The sequence below is a fragment of the Anticarsia gemmatalis genome, chromosome 20 (genome assembly GCF_050436995.1).
Source record: "Anticarsia gemmatalis isolate Benzon Research Colony breed Stoneville strain chromosome 20, ilAntGemm2 primary, whole genome shotgun sequence".
NCBI lineage: Eukaryota > Metazoa > Arthropoda > Insecta > Lepidoptera > Erebidae > Anticarsia > Anticarsia gemmatalis.
In genome coordinates, this window is record NC_134764.1 from 1,777,588 (window position 1) to 1,804,135 (window position 26,548).

At 34.6% G+C, this 26,548-nt stretch overlaps 1 protein-coding gene across 1 annotated transcript in view; it reads left to right on the forward strand.

Moving 5' to 3' along the window:
- The window catches only part of LOC142981398 (bicaudal D-related protein homolog), a 157,745-nt gene extending 132,174 nt beyond the window's left edge, over positions 1 to 25,571 (forward strand). The window contains exons 5-9 of the mRNA XM_076127293.1: positions 4,164 to 4,410; positions 9,956 to 10,176; positions 20,083 to 20,235; positions 20,801 to 20,905; positions 21,607 to 25,571. Coding sequence (XP_075983408.1) covers positions 4,164 to 4,410; positions 9,956 to 10,176; positions 20,083 to 20,235; positions 20,801 to 20,905; positions 21,607 to 21,735 — 855 coding nt within the window. The 3' untranslated portion in view covers positions 21,736 to 25,571. The remainder of the gene's footprint in view (positions 1 to 4,163; positions 4,411 to 9,955; positions 10,177 to 20,082; positions 20,236 to 20,800; positions 20,906 to 21,606) is intronic.
- The last annotated feature ends 977 nt before the right edge of the window (positions 25,572 to 26,548 follow it).

The window sequence follows — 26,548 nt, forward strand, 5'->3', positions numbered from 1 at the left end:
TCATACAATATGCTACAGTTTTTAAACGCTTTACTCGAGGGTATGTAAAGCCCTTGGTCAACCACTCAGCCCAGCTTTGGACATTTATAGATTAAAAGAGAGCACATAATACCAACATAGGAACCTTCTAAATTATATTTGAAGCTAGCTATATTGCTACAAAAATTATATGGTTAATTTATGTAGCTTAAAGTTCTTTAACAAAAAATAAGTTAAAACAACTACCTGCTCTTATCAAAAGTACCTATTAAACATCAACACTACATCTATTAAGAAACCTACCTTTATAATATAATCACCGGATATCAAGACTTGTAAAGTCGAAGTTCCTTTAAACGAAGGATGAATAAAACATGTCCCACGTTGTTAGTGATAATGACACTCATTCATGGAATTACAGGCTATTGTCTTTTACAGGAATTGGTTAATATTTCAACTTTTAAACAATCTTATAGGCTACTAGCTGACCCGTGCAACTTCACTTGCGTCCCATAAGAGAGAATGGGTCATAATTTTCCCTGCTTTTGTAACATTTTTTACTGGTACTCTGCTTCTTTTGGTCATAGCGTAATGATATATAGCCTATAGCCTTCCTCGATAAATGGGCTATCTAACACTGAAAGAATTTTTCGAATCGAACCAGTAGTTCCTGAGATTAGCGCATTCAAACAAACAAACAAACGAACAAACTCTTCAGCTTTATAATATTAGTATAGATAAGCTAGCATTACGAGGAGGCCAAGGTGATCTAGCATTAGTCTCTTTTTTTATTTAGCCTAAACAATTTCCTTCTTCTTCTGAACAAAGGCCTCACCCGTAGACTTTCAGCCCCTATTCCCTCGGCCGATTACTAATTGTCCTTCTAGAAACGTGTAGAGATCGTCCTGCCATCTTCCTTTAGAACATATTAGCGTGTGGTACAGAATAGGATACAAAAAATCTATATCTATACTAATAATATAAAGCTGAGGAGTTTGTTTGTTTGTTTGAACGCGCTAATCTCGGGAACTACTGGTCCGATTTGAAAAATTCTTTCAGTGTTAGATAGCCTTTTCATCGAGGAAAGCTATAGGCTATATATCATCACGCTACGACCAATAGGAGTAGAGCACCAGTGAAAAATGTTACAAAAACGGGGAAAATTATGATTCTCTTACTTATATGACGCGAGCGAAGTTGAGCGGGTCAGCTAGTGTTCTTATAAAAGTTAATTAAGGCGGATCTGAATGCGATAACTATCGTTTACAGTGACAAACATTCCTAATTGTGTATCTGTGCTTAGGAAGATAACAAAATAATCATATTCTTAGTCGTGAAACTCACCTATAGAAAAAAGACAGATATTTCCTTGACTCCTAAAGTTTACGCACTTGCTCAAAATATCAGAGACAAGTCTTTCAAAATTCCATTTTACAATACTGGCAAAACAATTATCTTTACAAGATTATAAATAAATTTTAAACGCCACTAGCACCTCTCGAGTGCAATCTTGACCTAAAAGAAACCAATGATTGAAATAAATATAACATCTTGTAAGACACTTGAATACAATTACGTAATTCTTCACCTTCGAACGATATTGAACATTTCTAATACAAAACTGCTGTATCATTAGTTATGAAACTTATGTCCGTATATAGATCTTAGAAAATGAAGTGATTGTGTTATTTTTCGATGCACACAATCGTGCGTTTCAATTTTAATACAATGAAATGATTACGCGATCATTGGAAGTTTCAATTTGCAATCGAAATACTGATCTGATGATTAGGAATTAATGATCTGTATAGAAGAAAGAAGCGTAGGTAGACCAACTGCCAAGTGGTCGGACGATATCAAAGAAACGGCACGACCTGGATGAGAGACGCCGCAAATAGAGCTCATTGGAAGGATATGCAAGAGGCATACGTCCAGAAATGGACAAATACATATATGTACATATGCTGAGAAGAAGAAGAAGAAGATATAAGAAAATATCGTATCAAACTAAACATTCAAGACATCTAGTAAACAGCTGATCTTAAAATGATACCAATCTTTATCAATAATCTCTTATCTCAAAGAAACATTTCGTTTTTACTTCACAATGTCCGTTCTTAACAATAGTTGGTAGTAATTAAAAACTAATCTCGGTTTAAACCGAAGGTTTCGCGGATTGAGCAACTTTAGAGGCCATCTTATTATTCGAACCCTTTTGTACCATACTTTCCACTTTACTAACGATGCTTTGTATACAAGTATAGTCAGCGTCAAAAATATGTAAGAATTAACACATCGAATTTAATACTCAGGACAATCTTTCCAAGCGGTTAAAAATACAGGCTGTAGAATATGACTTATCTAGTTTGTGGTGAACAATTTCTATTTATTTCCAAAATAAAGTACATTTTTCCATTTTGTGACTGTCTCCATGGCGCGTGGCGCAGCGGTTAAGGTCGCCACGCTATTACTAGCGCCACGAGAGGATATGGGTTCGATTCCCACACATAACTGACTAGTTGGTTGTTGTACTTTGTGTACAATGTTTGTTCATAGAAAAACTATTTTAATTGTGATAATTGTGATATTCTGTGATATTATTTTTTTATGAAAATAGGTAAATAACTACGGTATGTTAACTTCAAAGTAATTTAACAATCACAACGTATTATTGCCGACAAATATCAATAATAAAATTAATATTTACATACAAAAAAGTAACGATACAAAATACAGAGTATACATATCTTTGAAGCTGACTGTACCTACCTACTAAATGAGGTAGTACTGTATCAAGATTGGCAAAGTCATTAAGGTGGCTACTAGAAGGTCATGAGAGGTCATGGAGACGGTTTTATGGTATTTAGTTCACACTACTTTGATAGAAGGGTTTTATATTCTACTGAGGTTTTTTGGAGGTCATTGTGGTTACTTCTTAAACGTCAATTTTACTTTACTTAAGAATAGGTATCGTGGAGTTTGTCTGCCTCCGTGGCGCAGTGGTTTAGGTCACCACGCCGCAACCATTGCGTCGGGAGGTCGTGGGTTCGATTCCCACACGGGACAATTATTTGTGCGATCCACAAATAATTGTTTCGGGTCTAGTTGTGCTGTGTCCGTTGCTTGTATGTTTGTAAAAGTCCCCGCGACACAAGAGCAATTCCTAGTGCGGGAGTTGTCTTTTAAATAATGAATGAATGGTAAAGTAACTAACTAAAGATTTATTTTAAAGCGTAGCAAAGTTGCTTTTGCATTTTTAACAATATTATGTTTATGAGGTTAATTATAATAATCATATAAGTACAGTGAAGAATTTGCAACGATGTACTTATAGAAGTTTATACTGCAATGCTGACTAAATAAGCCGTGACAATATTTTAAATACTACCATGCGTTTATAAAAATGACAGACTTTCAAACAAAATAGATATAAATAATACATTCTCAGATGCTTCTAGCACATTTCTAAACCTCAAATACTATTGAAATATGTCTAGAAATAACTAAAACAGCTACAATTACGAAAGAATACGCCATTGACATGTTATTTAAATATTCTTCTCATTACCGTCCCTGACAATATTGGCACATATTTGCACAACTTGTACATAATAATTATATATTCGTAACAAAAACATTAAATTCAAGGCTTACTTTTGTCATTTATTTGCGTTCTTCTTAATTGTTCTAGAAATGTTTGTTAATTTGCATCATAATACTAGTGAGCTACGATTATGCAAGGATAAGTAGAATTAAGCAGTGATGTTGAAGTTTAATTCTTCTGCAGCGAATTTTTGTACAACTTTATGTATCGCCCATCGGTAAAGTTGTAGGGTGAAGACTATAGAAAGTCCAGGTTTTCGTTTTTGGGAGAAGGAAAAAATCATTGCATGTTTTTTTCAAGGCAAATAAAATACAGGAGGTAAATTGTCACATGTATAACTAACTAAATAACTTAAAGTTCTCTAATTCTGACTAATAGGAAAAAATCATTCAAAGTAAAAATATCATAAAAACCATTACGTTGCCAGTCATTTCCAATGTCCATTAAATAGATATAGGTTTAGATTCTTTCAGTATTAGCTATCTACTATTTACATCCATAACCTCTTACTTTACAAAGTAATCTTAAGAATAATAATAAACACTCCAACACCAACTAACTCCAAAACCTTCTCCCCCAGGAACACCTATACCAGAATACCCTCAAAGAACTGGAGCGTCTGCAAAGGTCCCACGACACGTTAGCCGAGAGGATCGGCGCGCCAGACCCGATAGACACGGCAGACACGGCCAGGTCGTTGCATGCGGAGATGGAGGCAGAACCGGAAGACCAGGACGATGGCTGGTTGAGGAGTGAAGCGGTACAAGTGTATAAACAACTGAGAGCGCTCGCGTTACAGCTGAATACTGGACATGATGATGATTCAGGTGGGTGGATTTTTTTAGGTCAACATTTCGTTTGTTATTTGGGCAATGTTGTTGAGACATATTTTAGTTTAAAAAAATTCGAGATTTTCTCTACCTAAGTGGTGTAAAGCAGCAGCCTATAAAATTATAGCTGTTGGTGCTTAGCTAGTGATTAGAGATATGAAGATATGAGATTGAGAATAGTTGAGACATGTTAGCAAACAACAGGTTTTCTTATTAAAGAACTTCTGAATCTAAAGTAGGAGGGCCTCCTGTCCCTTTAGGCCAATTAAACGAAAATAATAAACTGTCACTTGACTGGATCTCCTGATATAGGGCTATAATATTGAAATGTCAAATTTACTTGCTTTTTGGCAAATATACAACCGCAATACCTACGAAAGGCGGTTTCATCCAAGTTATGTTCCCCTACAAGTAGACACACATAAGTTTTTCCCTCACTCATTTACCCTAACACACACATACAGTTATGAATACCTAATAACCTCGATTGAGTTTAGACGTCGATAACAACACGCGACGCTATCGATCCGTTCTTGTTTCTGCTACAAAGAACTGGGTGATGGAATGATAGGCAATGATTCACTCATACGGTTAAGTTAACTGAAAATTGGTTTTGAGGTCATTTAGTTAGTTTCTTTAAGGGTTTAAGTGGTCGGTGACTTACTACACTTAAACCTTAAAGAAACTAACTAAACGACTATTGCGATGGTCGTGGGTTCGATTCCCTCTCGAAACAATTTAGTTTTTTGTGTGATACACAGTTCGTCGTTTCGAATCAACTGCTAAGTTTTTGAGAATTAAACTCGCTAATTTAGCTTCCTAAAATCACCGAATTCAGTTCAGTAGTTTCGGAGCTCATTTCAAACAAACAATCGCAAAAGTCTTATTTTCGTTTTATAATATTTTAATGCATATAGATGAACAAGTAGAAATTAGTATAGTTTTTACCTAAAGATTCTGTAATTAATCACAATAATAACTGGATCACCTAAGTTACTTCACTTACATATATTCTTCTAGTCTTTACTTAACCTCGCCGATGAGCCGATCACGTACAATATTGCAACGACTAAAGAGTGATTGTTTAATATTTAAACAAGTGTATTACTTCAGCTTATACCGTTTACTTGCAGCTAAACACACTTGCATACATATGCTCTAAGATGGTAATAATTTGTCTTCAATGTAGGTAAAAAGAATATAAGAGTTGTTAAGAAATTGTGGTGTTTGAAACGTCGTAGCAGTGTTTCAAAGGTGTTTGTCTACAAATGTCTACAATGGTCTACGACTGTCAACTAATGCTACGTAGATTGATGTGTGCTACGAAAATCACTTGAATAGGGACACGAGGAGTGTCTAATACGCAAAGTGTATTTGTTCCACTATTGATTTAAGGAACCTTTAGACGTAAAATAATTTGATTTATAATCACAAAATTGTTTGATTACATTATTTTACAATTATATTTGAACGATCTACCCATACTTATGTTATTAAAAATCACTTATTCTGTAAAAATTAACATGTTTCTAAAGTTAGAAAAAGAATAACTATGTTATATGCTTCTAACATCTCAACGTTGCATATCAGGTCATACTTTATTAGTGAAATTGAACAATAAAATACAAATATAGTGCCACAGTGCACAATATTCTTGGAAGTGACAATAAAAGAACTTTCCTTATTAAGTTTATTATTAAACTTGGTATTAACGTCGGTGGACTGCTTCCTACACGGAATGGCATAAACAACCAAGTAAAATGTTGGGGGCTCGCGTGACCGTTTGTAGGGCAACCACTGTACACGCACTGTACAGAAGTTTAGATTAGAAGTGCTCTTTGAAACGTGAGCAGTAGTTTAGATGAGTATCTAAATTCTAAACCAGTTAAACTTTTTCGCATTATTTTTTTTCGCAACTTTTCGCTTTCATAGATATAGGTTTAATGCACAAAACGTATTTTACATTGAATTAATTGACGGTTTAGTGATGACACCCGGGCTAAAAGTCAATTAATATATTACATGAATGTTTCCGCGTGTACAAGTGGACCTGCGCAAGATTTTGGGCTAGATATTTTGAAAGACTTTTCTTTGATTTTTACTATCCATTCAAATTTTCATCAAAATTTTAGTAAGTAAATAGACATATTTTCGCTATCATAAAATGAGTATGGAATCTTATGTCAAGTCCTTAGAGAAGCAGATGAAAGTAATAAAATTATCTCTTACAATAATTACCCTATATTCTGAATCTGTAGGCGTATGTGTTACAATATAACCTGTAATAATCATCAATCTTGTAGTAAATAACTGTGTATGAACTCATCAAGTCATCAACATAATGATGTATGACATCATTATTATATTATTTATTACTTGCTACAATGTCCTCGATTGCTCATCTCATCATCTCTCGGCGCGAGTGTTTATTAACCTTTATTGATGCACGATTATTACTTGATACTAATGAATATGATCACTTCTTGTTATACTTAGCGCGGTTTTTATAAACATCAAAGTGATTAGAACAGAATTCGAAACTGCTTTTGTGGCGCTTTAGTGCGGTGAAGTTGTGTCGGGTTGGAGCATAAAAAAAAATCAAATTAAAATGTTTACCAAAAGTATTTAAAGATTACTAAACTCTATGTTTGGGGGAACACGTAAATACGACAGTCCTCTTAACATTCGAGCCAGATTATTATCCCTACGGATTGTTAAATTGTACTCTTGGCCACGATAGGCAAACAACAAATTGCACTTTAACACTGACCACTTGGGTCAAAACAATATCGGACAGACATTCAGACAATAGAGACAAAGAATAAGGTCAAAACATTATTAAAAACGCTATTAAAACTTATCTGCATATTGCCTATTGTCCTCTTAACCTACTGACTAATACCCGCATAGTGTGAATGAGTCAGTGCGTCAGTGCTCTGCAGCCAATCGCACGACCTTCGTGATCGGTTCCTGGGTTGTGCGGAAATATTGCTGATGATGTATCAAGTTTATTATATGCGTAGTGTTTTTATAAGGTGTGCCAAATTGTATACGGTATATAAAATTTGGCCATATCTTAATTTTGTCCAAATTGTTTGTAATTCGTCATGAATTCATCAAATCGAAATAAAGACAATTCAAAATTATTTGGTATTTAGAGGTCCCGACTTCAGCATCGCTGGATCATCACGTCATCACTTTTTTAATTCAAACCTTCTGTAGGAGCTTTTACTAGTCTTTATAAGCATCCTTCATCGATTATGCATTAAATACGTCTAAACTAGCTGACCCGCGCAACTTCGCTGACGTCACATAAATGTGAACGGGTTAGAGACTTCCCCTTTTTTGCAACATTTTTCGTTGCTACTTCGCTCCTAATGGTCGTAGCGTAATGATATATAGCCTATAGCCTTCCTCGATAAATGGGCTATCTAACACTGCAATAATTTTTCTAATCGGATCAGTAGTTCCTGAGACTAGCGCGTCAAACAAACAAACAAACAAACAAACAAACAAACTCTTCAGTTTTATAATATTAGGATAGATAATAGCAACACACTTGAGCATTAATGTGAATTGACAATCATACAAAAGGACACAAATAGTCATAACCAAACAGTCAGTAGAAAACTACATACTGAACAATAAATAATAACTTAACTCCATATTTTAATAAAAAACCAACACTAACACAGGAATAGAGACGAATCTTTTTCACACGCCTTTCAATATCAATACATACTGTTTTATCCAATAGGTTAGTTTATTTACCATCACGGCGCCATGGTGTCACGGTGTCACGGTGTGCCATGCGCTGTGTGTCGTGACGTGTCCCATGTCGTTCTGATTTACAACACGCAATGCTGTGAGACTTTCGATGGCACTCACATTTTTGGGCTTTAACTATCTCGGTTATAATTTTGAACGTTTTAACTGCGCATTCAAATAACTGTAGAGGTAAATTAATCAAGTACAAATAATGTAACTTAAAAATATTCTACCAGCAACGTCATTTTTGAGCAAGAAGTAAAAATCTAATTGTATAAAAAAGGAAACCAGTGGTTTAGATGTTAATCATGCTAAGACCTCTTTACCCAGGGGTTGTGGGGTTAATAAGTCGATGTCAGATAATTTATCCATTGCTGTATTGCCCCAAAAGACACTATACAAAGTACTACATTGTCAGCCCTTATTAATCAGTAGCCTTCGTCACCGTAGCGTAAATATTGATCATTTTCGAACCAATCTCGGTATTCTATCCAAAGAAATGAAGTACTTAAAAATTAAATTTAAAAGTTACCTAGCAAAATTGCCACAATAGTAATCAGATCCAAATCGCAGTGCAGTCTTCGTGTATAATTGTGTACACCTCGTTGGTTCTTAATGGTTGTTACGACACTAACCAGCGCAGGCTATTGGAGCGGGGAACATTCGGATGTATCTACTTCGAGAATGTTTGCCATTGTGTGGACATAAAACCACGCCTTCTGTTCCTTTTAAGAGCGAGGCGGATTCCTTGTCTGTTGATAAAATGTACTTCAGATAGGCTTAGGATCTAGTTAAGGGAGTAAATGGGGGTAAAGAAGGGCTATAAAGATGACAGACTATAGTATTTGAAAACCGCGACGAAAAAACAAAACTTGATCTTCAAAGTGTGCCATATTTATCAACTTGGATGTAGGCAGAAGTACAGCTTTGTCACGAAATACCCAAAGATTTTTGTCTGGGGTGCAATATCAGGAAAATATAATACTACTAAGTCATGTCACAAGGAGCACCCGTAGCTCGCATTTTGTTAATGTTACATGTTGATACGTTTATTAACTAATACTCACTGAGCAACTCAAAACTAAATGAACAGGTTTTTATCCATCCTTTAGTAAAATAACAATTATACGTAATCAAAACATTTGTTTCTCCAACCAGTTGGTCACAAAACGCCATGGATGATCCGCGAATTTGTTCGCTAACACTTTAGCTATGGGAAAGTAAACAGTGAAAGTCATGGCATTCCTAATAGGTAATAAGACGGGATGACGGCATTTATTGTGACAAGGGAATGCATGCGTAAGGCTAGGATTTATTGCTCTCTAAGCTAAGAAGAAAGTGCAATACACATTGCTTTATGCAACGTTACGTGGATATTTTATTCGCTAACATTAACTATAAGCAGCTTGACAAGTTTCGATAGTTTAAAGGAAAATACAATAATTTTATAAATTTTGTTTCACTCACAAAAGGTACAGTTAGCTTTGTAATACATTGAGTTACACATAGTTCTAGATATACAAGAATTGAATAAACTAAATTATTATTGCCGAAAACTATAAAAATAGTAAAATAGAGCATGCATTCTTGATGAAACTATTTTTTAAAGACTCCTAATTAATGTATTTATCTACATTTACCCGCCGCAGCTTTTTCCATTTCTCTCCTTAAATACTTATCACAACAACTATTTAGCCCAGGCCAGTGTAAGCATTGATTTAACAGACATTTACTCAAAACAAAATCTAATTTTACAACCTTTTTCTGTTTCCAGGACTCCATTCAGACCTGTCCCTCACATCCCTGGACGGCGAGGAAGGCGAGACGCTGCGGCGTGGCGCGCTGGCTGCGGCCTGCGCTGACGCTGTGGCGGCGTACGCGACGCTCGAGGGCTCTCGCGTGAGGGACTCCATCGCCGCGCACGCACGCCGCGCGCTCGAGAGAGAACGACAGATCGATGAGAAGAATGAGATTATTGCCGATTTGTCTTCTAAGGTAAGTTATTAGAAATGGTCTATAGATATTTCACGCATCAGATACTTGCCCACTGCTGGGTGAAATCTCTGGAATAGGTAAGAGGGGTGCTTTTTAGGTACAGCAGAATTATTATGATCTGTATATGCATGGATTACTTTCATCTGATGGACTGGCTCGAATTCAATTACAAGAAACATAAAAAAAATTACAAACTTAAGTTGACAATTCAAATATATGAGACCATCTCTCTCTGTGCTCTCAACATTGAAGACTACTCATAGGTAGGTTTCCATACGGGACCCTTTTACTAAAAAGGCACTAAAATAAAACCACCATTTCCAAACGGTATATTCCCAGCTATCCTCTCTAACTGGGAATAAAAGTAGGAAGAAAATTGACCTTGTTTCTTTTAAGAAACAACAGCCAACGAACATAGTCAATCAGACCCATACAAAACAGTTGATACACACTACACACGCACATTCTGTTCACCGCAACATCAACTACGACACGTAACCCTCAATGCTGTCGATTTCACGATACAGTTACAGAGCTACAGCTTTCGATCCCCGTACATCGGTTACACGGTTAAATTGAAATACCGTTCAAACCGTTAAACCGTACAAATCGATTGAATATCGATTCGGTTCTGGCACACGGTTAGTGGCTTATTGATGTTTTTTATGTAACGAGGTGTATCGTTTTTGTGGTAAATATTAAGAGATATTAAAAATGAGACACATTTGCTTATGTATGGCAATAGACTCGCCCTCTATTACAATAGGAGAATAATTTTAATGGAGAAACGTATTTACTATACCGTCGGGTATAACAGATGTAATATGTAATATTATGTATGTAATACTGTATACTGTATACTGTATCTTCTAGTGCCCGGTTTCTGAGGCACATTTATCTATTCACACTGTCATAATATCAACTTAAACGCTATTGAATAGATAAACTACCGCTGAATGTACCTCAGAAACCAAGGGGTAGGTGTAGCTGTGTAGCCGAATGGCACTCCGACAATTATGGACTCTGCATCATTCCCTCCTATCCATACTAATATTATAAATGCGAAAGTAACTCTGTCTACTCAATCACGCCTAAACTACTGAACCAATTTGCATGAAATTTGCTATGGAGATATTTTGATACCCGAGAAAGGACATAGGCTATATATCATCTCGCTACGACCAAAGGGAGCAGAGTACCAGTAATTAATATTACAAAAACGGGGAAAAGTTTCACCCATTCTCTCTTATTGGACGCAAGCGAAGTTGCGCGGGTCAGCTAGTAACACCTAAATTACTAATGAGCACTGAAAATACATACTTATTAGGGGTACCAAACAGTGAGTAGATAAAATGGTACTTTCGGGGGTAAATAATAGGTAGTTGATGAATCAATTAATCGCCATAAAAGGGCGGGTTTTGATTCAAAAGGTGTTCTGTGGTCTATTTCATTAGTCAAGGAACATACACCAAATTATTAATCAAATAAATTTTCAGAATATTGATTTTCCTTATACAAGAAAAGGCATAATTACCTATGGTTTCACTGTACAATAATTCATAAACTTACTTTTTTGAACTACAATTTTATTTCAAGTACTTGCCAAAAATCTTCCTAACTATGAAAAAATTACATTCAATCCAGATACCGTATTAGACCAAGTACGTACTTACTTATTATTCAAAACATTACAACTTCTAATTAGTTCTTGGAAGTAATAAACGGCTGGTGATTACTTATAGTCATAATTAACTGGTCCGGTCGACAAGTAAATTGATGGGCCAGGTTAATGGTATCGCGAATAAAATGACTACACAGCTGCTGCTTTCTTCCTTAAGCAACAGTTTTACTACTTTATGTGGAGGTTATTTACTGTATTTTATGACAGAAGCTGATTCTAACGATAATATGACGGAAACGTAAATATCACGGCAGTTTTACCCGAAGCTATAGACGTAGGAAATAAACATATATACTTTGCGTTTATCTTTCCCTTAATGATGGAAAGACAAGGACACGTATAGACGATTGACTCTCTCTTCCATACTATGAATCCCATATGGTAGTGGTGTCAGCCTTGCTTATCTTTCTCCTCCACTTTGCTCCATCCTGGATCCTGCTCCGTCTTCGGAAACCTCGCACTCGTTGATGTCTTTTTGCACTACAGTTTCCCATCATGTTTTGGGCCGTACTCTGGATCTACGACCAGCGAGGGACCCAAAATAGTTAATGTACTCGCACACTTCTACATACATTGGCGGCCATTCGAAACCGTGAAGCGGGAAATTTAAGAAATAGACCTTATTTGGACATAGGACGTTTTTGGGCTACTTACCTTATTTAGTGCTTAATGTAGCGAAGGGATTATTGATTTTTTTGTCATATGTGTGTATTTTTATAAAATACTAGCTTCTGTCTGCGACTCCATTCGCTTGATAAAATTTCCTTAAGGAAAGTTTTCTACGTTTTAAATCAGATTATAAACTATTTATGATTTATGAACCTACAGAAGTTTATTATTTAATTGAGTACAGGAATTAATGCGAACACGCATTTTACTTACACGTTACAATAAACAGAAACAGTAATTATTATATGAAAGAAAGTATATAAGTAGTGCGTTATAATTTTAATTTAGATGTGTTATGTAGTACTTTGCAAACAGACTGTAAATACGATTGCTAAAGCAATTGAACCGAAACATTGAAAAATATGAACAAGTAACCAGTTCTCCGGAAATTCAGTATTTCTTCTTTCTATTCTATAAGAGCATGTCTGTTTTACCCAAAGCTGTTGGCAGAGTGTGAGGGGTTTAAAATACACCTCCGTTTAGCCATTTACAATGTTAGTCCCGAACATGGATATTAGAATATGATCTCTGTGATCCAATCGAATAGGTGATGTACGAGATGTACCTATAGGCATTTACCGGGCACGTTACCAAACTCGGGTCTACTGTACTATTAATTGAGAACATATTTTTTATTCAGCCTGTTATATTACGTAATACTTTACACGGAGGTGTATAAAATACACCCACGTTTAGCCATTTACCACGTTAGTTCCATGTAATAGAAAGCAAGCCTTATAGGTATCGGGCAAGCTACCAATCTAAAGGGCAAATTTTGAGAAATATTCTAATATAAAAGACCCGACTTTGCTCGATCAAACCCGAGACCCCGTTGTCAGCAGTCGTATACTCTACCATCTAGACCACAGAGGAGTTAAATTTTATATCTAACTAGCTGACCCGCGCAACTTCGCTTGCGTCACATAGGAGAATCATAATTTTCCCCGTTTTTGTAACATTTTTCACTGGTACTCTGCTCTTATTGGTCGTAGCGTGATGATATATAGCCTATAGCCTTCCTCATTAAATGGGCTATCTAACACTGAAAGAATTTTTCAAATCGGACCAGTAGTTCAAACAAACAAACGAACAAACAAACAAACTCTTCTGCTTTATAATATTAGTATAGATTTAAGTTTTTTCTACGTATTTCGACACTAGATTCTCGATTGCGTCAGGAGTCAAGGATGCGAGGCGATTAGTGAAACGTGACCGTCTAATACACTTACTGGGATTATCTTGTTAACAATACAAGTGGTTTCTTTTAATTGGATCTATGTTGCGAAATTTGTGCGAAAATAGCTTTGGGTTGTGACTGGTATTTGTTGATTGGGAAGCCAATAAAGTGAAAACTTGGTAGGTCTAATCCTTTTCCCGTGTTATGGCACGTGAAATAAAATGTGACTAACATATCAGACTGCTAAAATTAATTTGATTTAACTGTTTTTCTTTATATAAAGAGGATTTTTACACTTTGGTGTAATCGATAGTAGTTCTGCATAACACAGTATATAGCTTTTATTTTCTTTAGGAATATAACTCCTCCATTATACTTTTGTGTCTAGGAGATATTTACAAACATACAAATAAGATACAGATTCCTAAGCAAAATTTTCTTCAAACTTATCATAAGAAATTTTGGGCTTATTCTTTTGTAAGAATTTGTTTGTCTCTCTAGATTTCGAACAACCTAAAATACATTTTATAAATAATTGTCGGTGCTTCTACAATATTTGAGTTCATAACAGTAAAAAGCCGGAACGCCTAAACTCGGCAGGCATGATTGGCTGCAATGCAATGCATTTTGCGTCACCACGCCGTCACGAACACGTTGCGTCACTGTTTAACTCATTTGCTTTAAATACTCTTATGTAATTATATTATTCTTTACACAACAAATAGAAGCATTTTTGGGGTTTTTGAAGATGTATTTTGTAATTTTAGGTGGATTCAAGTGATTGATGTTTTCTTGTGTGATGTTTTCAAAGTGTGAGGTTGGAGTTTGCAACTTAGGTGTACCCAATTTGTTTACCCAGTGTGCTGATAGTGAGATAGCTTTTTGCTGCGTTTAATTAATAGATAGGTGGTTTTCTTACCTGTACTTGAGTTAAGCATCCCCGAGATGACTTTAGTTCTGTGAATGAATAAAATAAATAGTAAGATAACTTGGTTACCTTTAACTATTTCGTTCGAAAAGAAAATTCGATGCGAAAGGCTAATTAACACTGCTAATTTAGAAAATATCGTACCTTACTAAGATTACCTTACCTTAAGAGTACCTTACTTTTAGATACTCAGAATTGCAACAAAAACACTTAAATTCAATTACTTAAACAAACGTCGAACCACGTATTTTAGATCAATCAACGTAATCTTACAATCTGGAGTGCTCTTGCCTAACTCAATTACTATCAAGGTTAGACTGCAAACTAAATCTAGATCTCTTTGTTCCACCTACAGACGCCTACGAAGGAGTTTTATATCCTCACTAGCTGACCCGCGCAACTTCGCTTGCGTCACATAAGATAGAATGGGTCAAAATTTTCCCCGTTTTTCTAACATTTTTTTATTTCTACTCTTCTCCTATTAGTCGTAGCGTGATGATATATAGCCTATAGCCTTCCTCGATAAATGGGCTATCTAACACTGAAAGAATTTTTCAAATCGGTTCAGTAGTTTCTGAGATTAGCGCGTTCAAACAAACAAACAAACAAACTCTTCAGCTTTATAATATTAGTATTAGTATTACTATATGTAGATAAGCTCCTTAAAAACTGGTTAGGCCATTGCTGATGTCATTGAGCGCAAATTAAGTTAAGTTGTTCGTGTATTATTTGTTTTGAGCTTTAAGGCAATGACTAAGAAAGGATTTTAGCACACTTTTGTTTGGTAGTCCGACCCCGATGACCAATTGTGTGTTATTGTCGTTTGATGTGTTTATTGGAAAATAAAGATTTGAATATGCTTGAGTAATATTATAATACGTTCTTTGGTCTCTGCCTTACTCTGCCAGGAAAAGTTGTGATTTTATGGATGTGTTTTAGGATACATAACGTACTAGCTGCCCAACTTCGCTTGCGTCACCGAAGAGAGAATGGGTCATAATTTTCCCCGTTTTTGTAACATTTTTCGTTGCTATTCCGCTCTTAATGGCCGTAGCGTGATATTATATACCTTATAGCCTTCCTCGATAAATGGACTATCTAACATTGAAATATTTTTTCAAATCGGACCAGTAGTTCCCGAGATTAGCGCGTTCAAACAAACAAATTAAAATTAAATATTAGTATAGACTAGCTGACCCGCGCAACTTCGCTTGCGTCACGTAAGAGAGAATGGCTTATATTTTTCCCCGTTTTTGTGACATTTATCGTTACTACTCCGCTCCTAATGGTCGTAGCGTGATGATATATAGCCTATGGCCTTCCTCCATAAATGGGCTATCTAAGAGTGAAATAATTTTTCAAATCGGATCAGTAATTCCTGAGATTAGCGCGTTCAAACAAACTAACTCTTCAGCTTTATAATATTTATATTATATTATATATTATTATAATTGACTAGCTGACCCGCGCAACTTTGCTTGCGTCACATAAGAGAGAATGAGTCAAAATTTTCCCCGTTTTTGTAACATTTTTCACTGGTACTCTGCTCCTATTGGTCGTAGCGTGATGATATATAGCCTATAGCCTTCCTTGATAAATGAGCCATCTAACAATGAAAGAATTTTTCAAATCGGACCAGTAGTTCCTGAGATTAGCGCGTTCAAACAAACAAACAAACTCTTCAGCTTTATAATATTAGTATAGATGAGATCGCAGCAAATTACATTCGTTGATCTCTGACTATCTCTTTGGAAAAAAGACGTGATTTTATGTATGTATGTATAATTATAGCTCAAATACACGCTTATTCTAGAAAATACGATATAAATTAAAAAAAACCCGTACTCTTTGTGATTTCGTAAGGTGTGTCATACACCCACATAAATATCAATAAGGATCTGATTGTATCAACCAGTTTCCCTTGTATGGCGAAATGGTACAAACAAAAGATTTAGATACGAATAGACATCTATTAAGACTTGCCATATCTTTATATATATAATTCTTCTGTAAGTGTGTATGTCACTGATCTTCTCTTAAACGACTGGACCGATTTTGATGATTTTTGTTGTGTGTGTTCAAGGGGATCTGAGAATGGTTTAGATTCACATTTTTTTCCGCTGGACAATGTTTTTTTGACGTGTAAACAGGACAACGTCTGTGGGGTCCGCTAGTAAAATATATAAAAAACTTCTATAACTCAATACACTAAGCACTAGGTAAGAACTATACATGAAACGTGAAAATCTGTCAGTTTTTCATTTGTTAAATTTACAGATACTTAACCAGAATTGGTTACACTGACCACTAATAGGCAAAGTTTACTTTTTAAACTGCACCTGTCCCACTGCTAGACAAGGATCTCTTTCTAAACGAGGGAGGGACCACGCCGATACCATTGCGTCGGGAGGTCGTGGGTTCGATTCCCACACGGAACAATTATTTGTGCGATCCACAAATAATTGTTTCGTGTCTGGTTGTGCTTTGTGTCCGTTGTTTGTATATTTGTAAAAGTCCCCGCGACACAAGAGCAATTCTTAGTGCGGGAGTTGTCTTTAAAAAACAAGAGTAGTCTTTAAAAAAAAAAACAGAATAACCCCTTAGTCCACCAAGTGCGGGTAGGGGATTTGCTCGCAAGAAATGTTAAACACCTTTTTAGGCATGCAAGGTTTCATCACAATAACTTTAATCATAAAAAACAATATTTTCCGTAATCAAACCAAAAAATCACTTCAAACACAAATTCTACGAATTTCGAAAATCCAGGTTAGCTACTAAGAATAGCCTAAAAATAAGCGTAAAAGGCCTAACAATAGCAATCTGGCCGATCTAGACTAGCTCGCCGCATAGCGTGACTCGCCCGACGTACCTGGTGTCATTGACCCCACACATTTTGCAGGAAACGACCACTTTTTGTACCGCACAATTTGATTTGCTGGTGTTTAAAAATAGTTAAATGTTTGAATTATTTGTCGTGGTTGAAATTAAAATTGTTTAGTGAATTTTGATATAAGATTTTGTTGTTTTTTGTACAAGCTAATTGCTTGATATAGGTCATTGAATATAATAAGCCACGTCAAAAGCCTTCAACCGGCTTGAACAACTTTGCGACTAAGTTGACCACTAACCGTACGATGAATTAATGTTCATTTAGTTAACTTCAAATCTCATTTGGTGATATTGTCGATTGCATAAATTACTTGTTTCTCAAATAAATCGTACCTACCATTAAAAATTTGTGTAATTTTATTTTTTTTCACGGGGACTAAAGGTCGTTGAACCTACTTAATTAACTATTGTTCACATGACAAACCCATACTATAGAAGTCAGACAGTGTAATTTCTGACTGTAACGTAAGTAAAATATTAAAAAATCACTATTTGGAGTTAAAAAAGTTTTATTGATAAGCATCAAATGGAATATTATTATATTTATCATTATTTAAGAGTAATTTATCTCATAAAACAATTAATTATAAACATTTATGATAATTGCAGTTATATCACCGCCGACATTTTAATTATTTCCCGCCATAACGCGTCCCTTGAACCATAGTGTCCGCCATTTTATATAAAAATAAATACTGTAAGTATTTAAAATAAATATAAAGAAATAAATATCTTTGGACAACTGACACATGGTAACCAGATAACTGATAAGAATACTACTACACTTCTAAAAACCATACTTATAAAGATAAATTAACAACCAGGGTCAGAACAAATAATTGTGTTCATCACACAAATATTTGTCCTGGGATTCGATCCGCTACTCGCTGCTCTACGGTTATTGCGCCTAGGTGACCACATTAAGCAATGTGCAGTTAAAAGTTAATAAAACAAAGTAAATTATAAATATCTTTCAGCCATTTTAATTATGTATTAAGGCTATTTCTCACATTAGCAATGATCTACCATAAATGCGTGAATATCATGCAATGTCCCACTTTCTTTTTTTATAGCGCCATTATGGCCGAGATCGTTTTTTTTGTTGTATTTTTTTAATGTTGTTGTTCAAGGTTGAGTTTTTATTCCAAATTTTTATTGAAAGGTTTGAATAGGATACTTAGATCAGCTACTCTTTATGAAATGTCAAAAACACATTTTAGTATTATACGGTGTAGTGACGTCACAATTTCGTAATTTCATTGGTATCAAATGAGTACCTAATAAAAGGTTTCAGTCTGTAATAATTACAATTTTAACAATATTTACGAAATTAATTACAATACCTAAGCTTTTGAGATGAACCTTTAATGAGTACAATAGTACAAGTTTAATAACTTTTCGTTAACCCGGTCAACTACCCAATTTAAATGTTCACATGGTAATTATGTCATCTAAGGGCTGACAAAAGGTAATAGAGGTAGAATAATGAGAATTATAACAGCAACTATAAAATGCCCTTAATGTTATTATTGTAGTCAAGTACATAACTTAAATGTATAATTAACTTAATAATGTATAACTTATAACTTAATTGTATAATCAACGTAATAAAAAAGTTGGGGCAAGTAGTATGCAGGGTAAAGATTTTTAGGCACTTGTATCCATATCAATAAAAAGTGAGGCCTGAATTCCACCACCACTAACTAAATACTTCTACTATCTTTATTTATATGCATTATTTACAGTTAATATTCTCATGAAAACTGATGCCAAATGTTATTTATTAAAAGGTAATCATTTACCAATACATTACAATATCAAAAAAACTAAATTACACACACATAACCACGATACATTCATTATACTTATGATCATTGCGCGAACAATAGTGCTTTTACTCAACCCGGGCAATTCGCGGAAGTATCGGTTATTGCGGAAATAAACCGTGGGAGTTTTAGAGAAAACATGTTATATTGTCTGTGGCTTTATGACGCCGACATTGTTTTTGTGAGATGTATGAAATTATTTTTTTAGTGGCAATACTGTGTAATGGTATTGCTTCATTTATGGTTTTGTCATTTAGAAATGGTTTAATTAAATCTATCAACTTTATTCTGTAGGGGAAATAACATTTAAAATGAAGACAACATTAGACAGATACCAAAAAGGGATATAGGATAATAAAAATAATCTTCATAAGAAAGACAATAAAATTTCAGACAGTTCAGGCACATACTTTTGTTTTCAGAGGTTATCTGCATCCATGTCCCAAATGCTCTTTATTAACAAGGAATCAAAACATGATCAATACCTACTTAGATACATCACACCATAAACATTTACGAAATTCCTCGATTAGCCCAATAAAATGCCACAATTTTCAGGCCTTAGCTCGCGTTAAAAATTTAACAGCATCCTCTGGAAAACGCAACTCTCAAAGTCGTTTTTCAATGGACTAGATCTTGTTTATATTTTGTTATGACACGAAAGTATGGTACGAATTTGCCGAAATATTTTTTTATAAACATAATATTAATAAGTACCTATATTTTGTTGTTCCAGTTGTCAGTAGCCGAGGTGGAGCTCCGCGCGGCGGCCGAGGAGCGCGACAAGCTACTCAACGACGCCAACTACAGCAGCCTGCAGAACGACGAGGCCGTCACCAAGGCGCGCCAGGAGAGGGACGAGGCCATGGAGAGGAAGAAGGCAGCTGAGGTATGTTCAAGGATATTTACTTGATAACTTTGAACTGCTGTGGTTTCTTCATTAGCGTCGCTCCATTCTCTAGACTTGATTTGTGTAAAATTGTGTTTATCGCGTATTATTCTTTGGAACTTATGTACTGAACACATAGTACTGCATAATTTTTTAATTATTTGTCGTATGGTCAGTGGTCAACCTAGTGTCAAAGTTGTTCAAGCCGCCCGAAGGCCTTTGGACATGGCTTAACGACTGTTATCTTATTGATAACAACCGGCACCGACTTTTTACGTGCCCTCCGAAGCACGGAGAGGCTCGGTTCAAATACTACTATGCGGCCAACCATCTATGGAATGTACGCAACAAGGTTGCTTAACCCACTGATCGTTTTCCGACCGGTGAGTGCAACTAGCCACCAGCGCCTCAAGTTAGTTAGTTCTACAAAAGAAATTAATAGGTTCATACAAATTCTTTATGAAAGAACAATCTTGCTACGATCCCGACAAACTTCTTTTGCTGCATTTAAATCCATACAACTATCTTGATATATTAATATTATTTTTATTTGTGTAATTTCTAGGTGTCCCTTGCGAAGACCAGGGTAGAGCTGATGCAGGCCAACAGCCAGTTGTACGAGGCCGTCAGACAGAAGGTGGACCTTGGACAGCAGTTAGAGCAGTGGCAGGTATGTAAAGACGACGTCAGTATTTACTAAACTGTAGTGATGAAGTCTGAATGACAGATGTTCGATACGATATTATCGAATTTGTATCAATCAAATGTCGAATAAATGATTACTCAAATGTTACATTCATTAATATTCTTACCATTTATCGTGATAGCGAAGTTATCCATCATAGCTGACCCGCGCAACTTCGCTTGCGTCACCTAAGAGAATAAGTCAAAATTTCCCCGTTTTTGTAACATTTTTCGTTGCTACTCCGCTCCTAATGACCGCAGCGTGATGTTATATAGCCTATAGCCTTCCTCGATAAATAGGCTATCTAACACTGAAATAATTTTTCAAATCGGACCAGTAGTTCCCAAGATTAGCGCGTTCAAACAAACAAACAAACAAACAAACAAACTCTTCAGCTTTATAATATTATATTAGTATAGATTCATTACAAAAAATCCTAGACATAAAATGTAAATAGTTTGACTTCATTTTAAAATCATAGTAGTTACAAAACTTTCTTATAATACTTTCCAAAGTCTGTCACAGCCTACTAATTTCTAAATGTAGTTTTTACATACAAGTATGTTCTTACAATTCCAACTTTTTTTTTGATTAAACGAAGAATCGGAATTTGAGTATTAGCTGGAACCCCTTCATTATTTACCACACCACTAATATATATTAATAAAAAAATGTTTTTTTTCCAGATGGACATGCAGGAGCTGATCGACGAGCAAATGAAACACAAGCTCACGACACAAGAGAAGCGCCGCAAGCTGCCGGAACAACCTCCCCCCACCAGGACCTCGCGGCTCCTTGGATTTTTTCACCGGTGATCTGCTGTACACAACTCTTGGTGACCCTCTGTCAAGCCATAGACCACAAAACTATCTCCATTCTCTACTTAACCATCGTTAAATACTACCAACCGACAATCCTATCAGCTGCTTACAGCCTACTTTTAATACTTTTGTACAAAAATATCCCGAAACTCGTAATGGCGTCCGCCATTTTCATTTACCGCGCAGACCCAACAACGATCACCGCGTTTTTAGGTTATGTTACAATTTTATTTTATAAACCGTGTGATGTTTACACTATCGCAGTGATAGTTAGTATCTTAGTTAGAATGTTAATAGTTAGTTTACATTTAATTTTTAATGTTTTATTGTGTTTTTTTAATTGTTCACTCTGAAATGGTATGATATGGCACTTGGCATTTAAAACTAGAGCGGATTTAGTACAACAGATACACAAGACGGACGTAAATCCAAGAGAAATTAACATCTGAGTCCGTTAATTAACGAATAAACGAAATTATAAATACGATTCGATGTAGAACGACATATTTTGTAAATGTATATCGACTAACTGTCACGTAATCCGCCATCTTGTAATGCGTCAGCCATTTTGTAACCCTACCTAACGTACCCATTGCTTTATTGTAAATAACATTTTAATTATTGAGATTACCTAAACTATGTATGTATAGTCGGTACTTTAATAAGTAAATCACTTCAAGTGAAAATGTTTTGGTGCACCTAAAGTGTAAAATTAGATTTACCGCCTGTTTTCACCGCGGGACGTGACCGACGGTAATTTCATAATGAATTGATACAAATATTTATATTATAGGAAGCTGAGTAATACCAATAACGAAACGTGGCCTTAATTTTAATAAATATGTACTATATATGAACAAAATATACACAAAAGATTTTTTAAAACACTTTTGCACATTTATTCCCAAAATAAATTTTAATATTTATATAAAATATTTGTAAATATCACATATTTATTTCGATATTTAATTTTGAGTGTTACTCAGTTTCTTTAGTTAAATAATTTATTATGATGTGGTAAAACAGGCCTTAGAATAATAATAATAGATCGCTAATTAATGAGAAACATTTAATAGCCATATTATTTACATTACTAATGTTATTCAATTTAGTAAGATCCACGCTGAAAGTCATTGTTCACATTACCCGGAAAATGTAGATAATAGCCAGATATTTACCTGCCTTGACTGGTAAGAGTGTTGAACCCAAGGATTTTTTATTAGCTAGTCTAAAAATGTACGGCCTATAGTTTGTGATTTTATAAATAAAAGCTGGCATATTATCTACAAAGTCTAGTACAGATTAATCAAAGTTTAAAAATTGATGTATCGTTTTCGATCATTATTCTCTTTCTGTAAGAAGACAATTCCCGCAATAAGAATTGTTCTTATGTCGCGCTAAATAGAGTTTTTTGAACATATCTAAGACCATACAAATATACTTTGATTGCGAAAAAAACAAAGATAAAGTCTGGAAATGGAATTTGTACCGTGATATGATTAATGACTTAAATCTGTACGAGACATTACGCTTTATCCGGGCAATGCGGACATTGACAAAATTAAAAAAATACATGCAATAAGAACATGATCTGGTGGAATTTATAGAATAATTTTGTGTGTAGTTATTATCCACGAATATTAGTAAAATATCACATTATTTAAGATATAAGTATTTTGAATTGTGTTGCAATAATAACGTACTTAGTCGGTACTTAGAAATACTGTGCCTTGATAGTACCTGGCCTTTTAAAGTGCCTTTAAAATGTCAATTTTATACAATACTTACATAGCCTTATTCATTCGTCGTACGGTCAGTGGTCAACCTAGTGTCAAAGTTGTTCAAGCCGCCCGAAAGCCTTCGACTTGGCTTGACGACTTTTATCTTATTGACAAAAACCGGGACCGACTTTTTACGTGCCCTCCGAAGCACAGAGACGCCCGGTTCCAAACCACCCATCTATGGAATGCTCCCGCCAAGGTTGCTTAACCCACTGATCGATTACCGACCGATGAGCGCAACTAGCCTTATTCAAAATGTGAGATTTTCGCAATAAAAGTGAGTAGGTACACGGCAGTGAAAACAGCCAAGTCCAACGAATTTAGACTCACGGAAAAACTTAGAGATTTTTATCAAAGCTCTCTGTTTTTTGAAAACATGACAATGTGAAAATTCTTTGCATTTTTTACAGTACGGTGTCTTAGTAAATCTGCGGCCTTACTGTTTAATATATTTATATAAACATGCTCAAGTATATAGAAATATATTGCTCATATGTATAACAAATAGCTTGATTTATTTTCTCTGAAAGACCTTAGCAGACCTGTTATATAACCTAAGAGGCCTTAGAGATCTTTACGAATATTTTCGCGTGTAATTTTGTGTCGGAAAACATTCTATTTAATCGTAAATGGCTGGTTTGTGTAGGCATTTATTTTGTAAAGCTTTACTCCAGTAAGACCTTTATTATATAATAATATCTTTTTTCCACAAAATTATACGCGTGAAATATACGTAAGAATTTATAAAAATGAATAAATAACTTAAGGTCTTATGAGAAATAAACTAAACAAATGTAACTTAACATGAATTATAAAGAAATACGTGATGTTATAAATATTATTTGATATAATATAATTAGTTGGGACATGAATACTGTAAACTTGACATATCTTAGAATTATAAAAGAAGGGTCATTTAACTATAAAATTTTAAACAACGCCATCTATCGCCATCCAACGAAACTAGAAAGAAATGACGATTCTGAATCGCACTATCAAACATTTGTAAACCGAGTTTTTTGTTTGGGGAAATCTTTCCTACCTACTTAAAAACTAAAATTGGATAGGTATACCCCTACCATGGGTATCTATAAATATGTTAACGCCTGAAATTCGGGTGAGAAGATCTATTACTCGACTATTTTACTAAATCTTGTTGGCGTATAAACAACCAGTGTTCCTTCTATATTCTAAGTATGGTCTCTAATCAATGCAATAGGGTTATAAAAAAATTATCGAGGAAAATTGCAATATGTATTTATGTGTATATAGTTGCACGAATAACTTAATACATAACTGTATTATAATTAAATAAATCAATTCGGATGAAATATTTTACTTAATTTATTTTTAAGACTGAACTAATTATTGAATTAAAATATTGATTTATAACCGAAATTTATTTTATTCTGCAACTCTAATGTTTATATAACAATAGTATTTTTTTGTCTATTCTAGCACAAACAATATTATGGCGAGTATTACTTCTTAGTCATTCCATTTGCTATTATTCTTTAGATTTATTATAATAATTGTGCCTGTTTTAGTAAAAATAAAGATAGTTTTTCTGAGTCATTGGATTTGAACTTTAAATATATTTTTTCTCAGCAAACACAATCTCATTTTTAATATTTAAAAATGTCCGATTGCTTTAAAGAGAAAAATAATTTAAAGGTTATATGTCAGACGTAAATAAAATATAGTTAAAATAAATTATAAAATGTCTGCATATCATTCAAATAAGGATTGAAAAAGATTATTTCTCAAAAGTAGATTTTTTTATGGTCATTTGTGACCATAGGCATAATATTAAAGAACAAAAATTGTACAAATGTATAATTATTTTCTATAATATTATATTTATAATAAATTCTAAAGAATCACATTTGTATATGAATTTTAAAACGTAAACTAAAACCCATTGTTTGCAATTGTACTTAATAAACACATTTCATTTAATAATTATCTTAATTTATAAGATCTTAATAGTGACTAGATATATAATTATATAATAATAATAATGTTTATGGAATTAATAAATAAAGAATGAGTTTAAACTGTAATATATACTTTTATTTGTTTTTGACAACACCTATATAAATAATTCGCAAAAGACAATTAGTTTATTTATTAAATAAATAAATAACCATGTAATAATAGTCCATTGAAATGTTACATGAATTTTACATTTCTTAGAGGACGCAATTTTATTTTTGGAACATGTAGGGGGGGTCAATAGAAGCTTAACTTGAAGTTTGTGGGGTCGCCACTCTTGTCCCCCGGCCGCCATCTTGGAAAAGGGGGTGGAAACACTTTTTTCGCTATATCTCGGAAACTATGCGTCTTACAATAAAATTGTAAAAGCATAATTTGTAGCAAATTATTTAGCCTACAAATATGCTTAATAACTTTTGCCTTAAATCAACAATTAAAAAGTTATAAGCAAAAACATGCAATTTTTTTTACACAATTTTTCTTTGTTTCTATATAACTTTGTTTAACAACAGCCGCGTGGATCGATCTCTGAGGTTAAGTCACGCTTGCCGAGGTTGTTCTGTGGATGGGTGACCATCACAACACATATCGAGGTCCGCCTTGTTTCGGAAGGCACGTTAAATTGTGGGTCCCGGCTGTCATTTTCGAAGATTTTTGACAGTCGTTAACAGTAGTCAGAAGCTTGAAAGTCTAACAACTAGTCTTAACGAAGGGTATTGTTTTAAATCCCAGGTAACTGGGTTGTGGAGGTCAGATAGGCAGTCGCTCCATGTAAAACATTGGTATTCAGCAGCACCTGGTGAGACTGGAAGCCGACTCCAACATAGTTTGGAAAAAAGGCTAAGCTAATATGAATATATACAAAAAAAATACCTCAGACCAATCTTGTAGAGTATTTTTCGAGGAAAATTTTTCCATATTTTTTTTTTTCAATTTCATTAAATAGAAACTAAGTAACAGCGCTCCGAATTAGACCAGATTCGGAAAGAAAATTTTTGTAAAAAAAAAAACACTTTTTTGCTTATAACTTT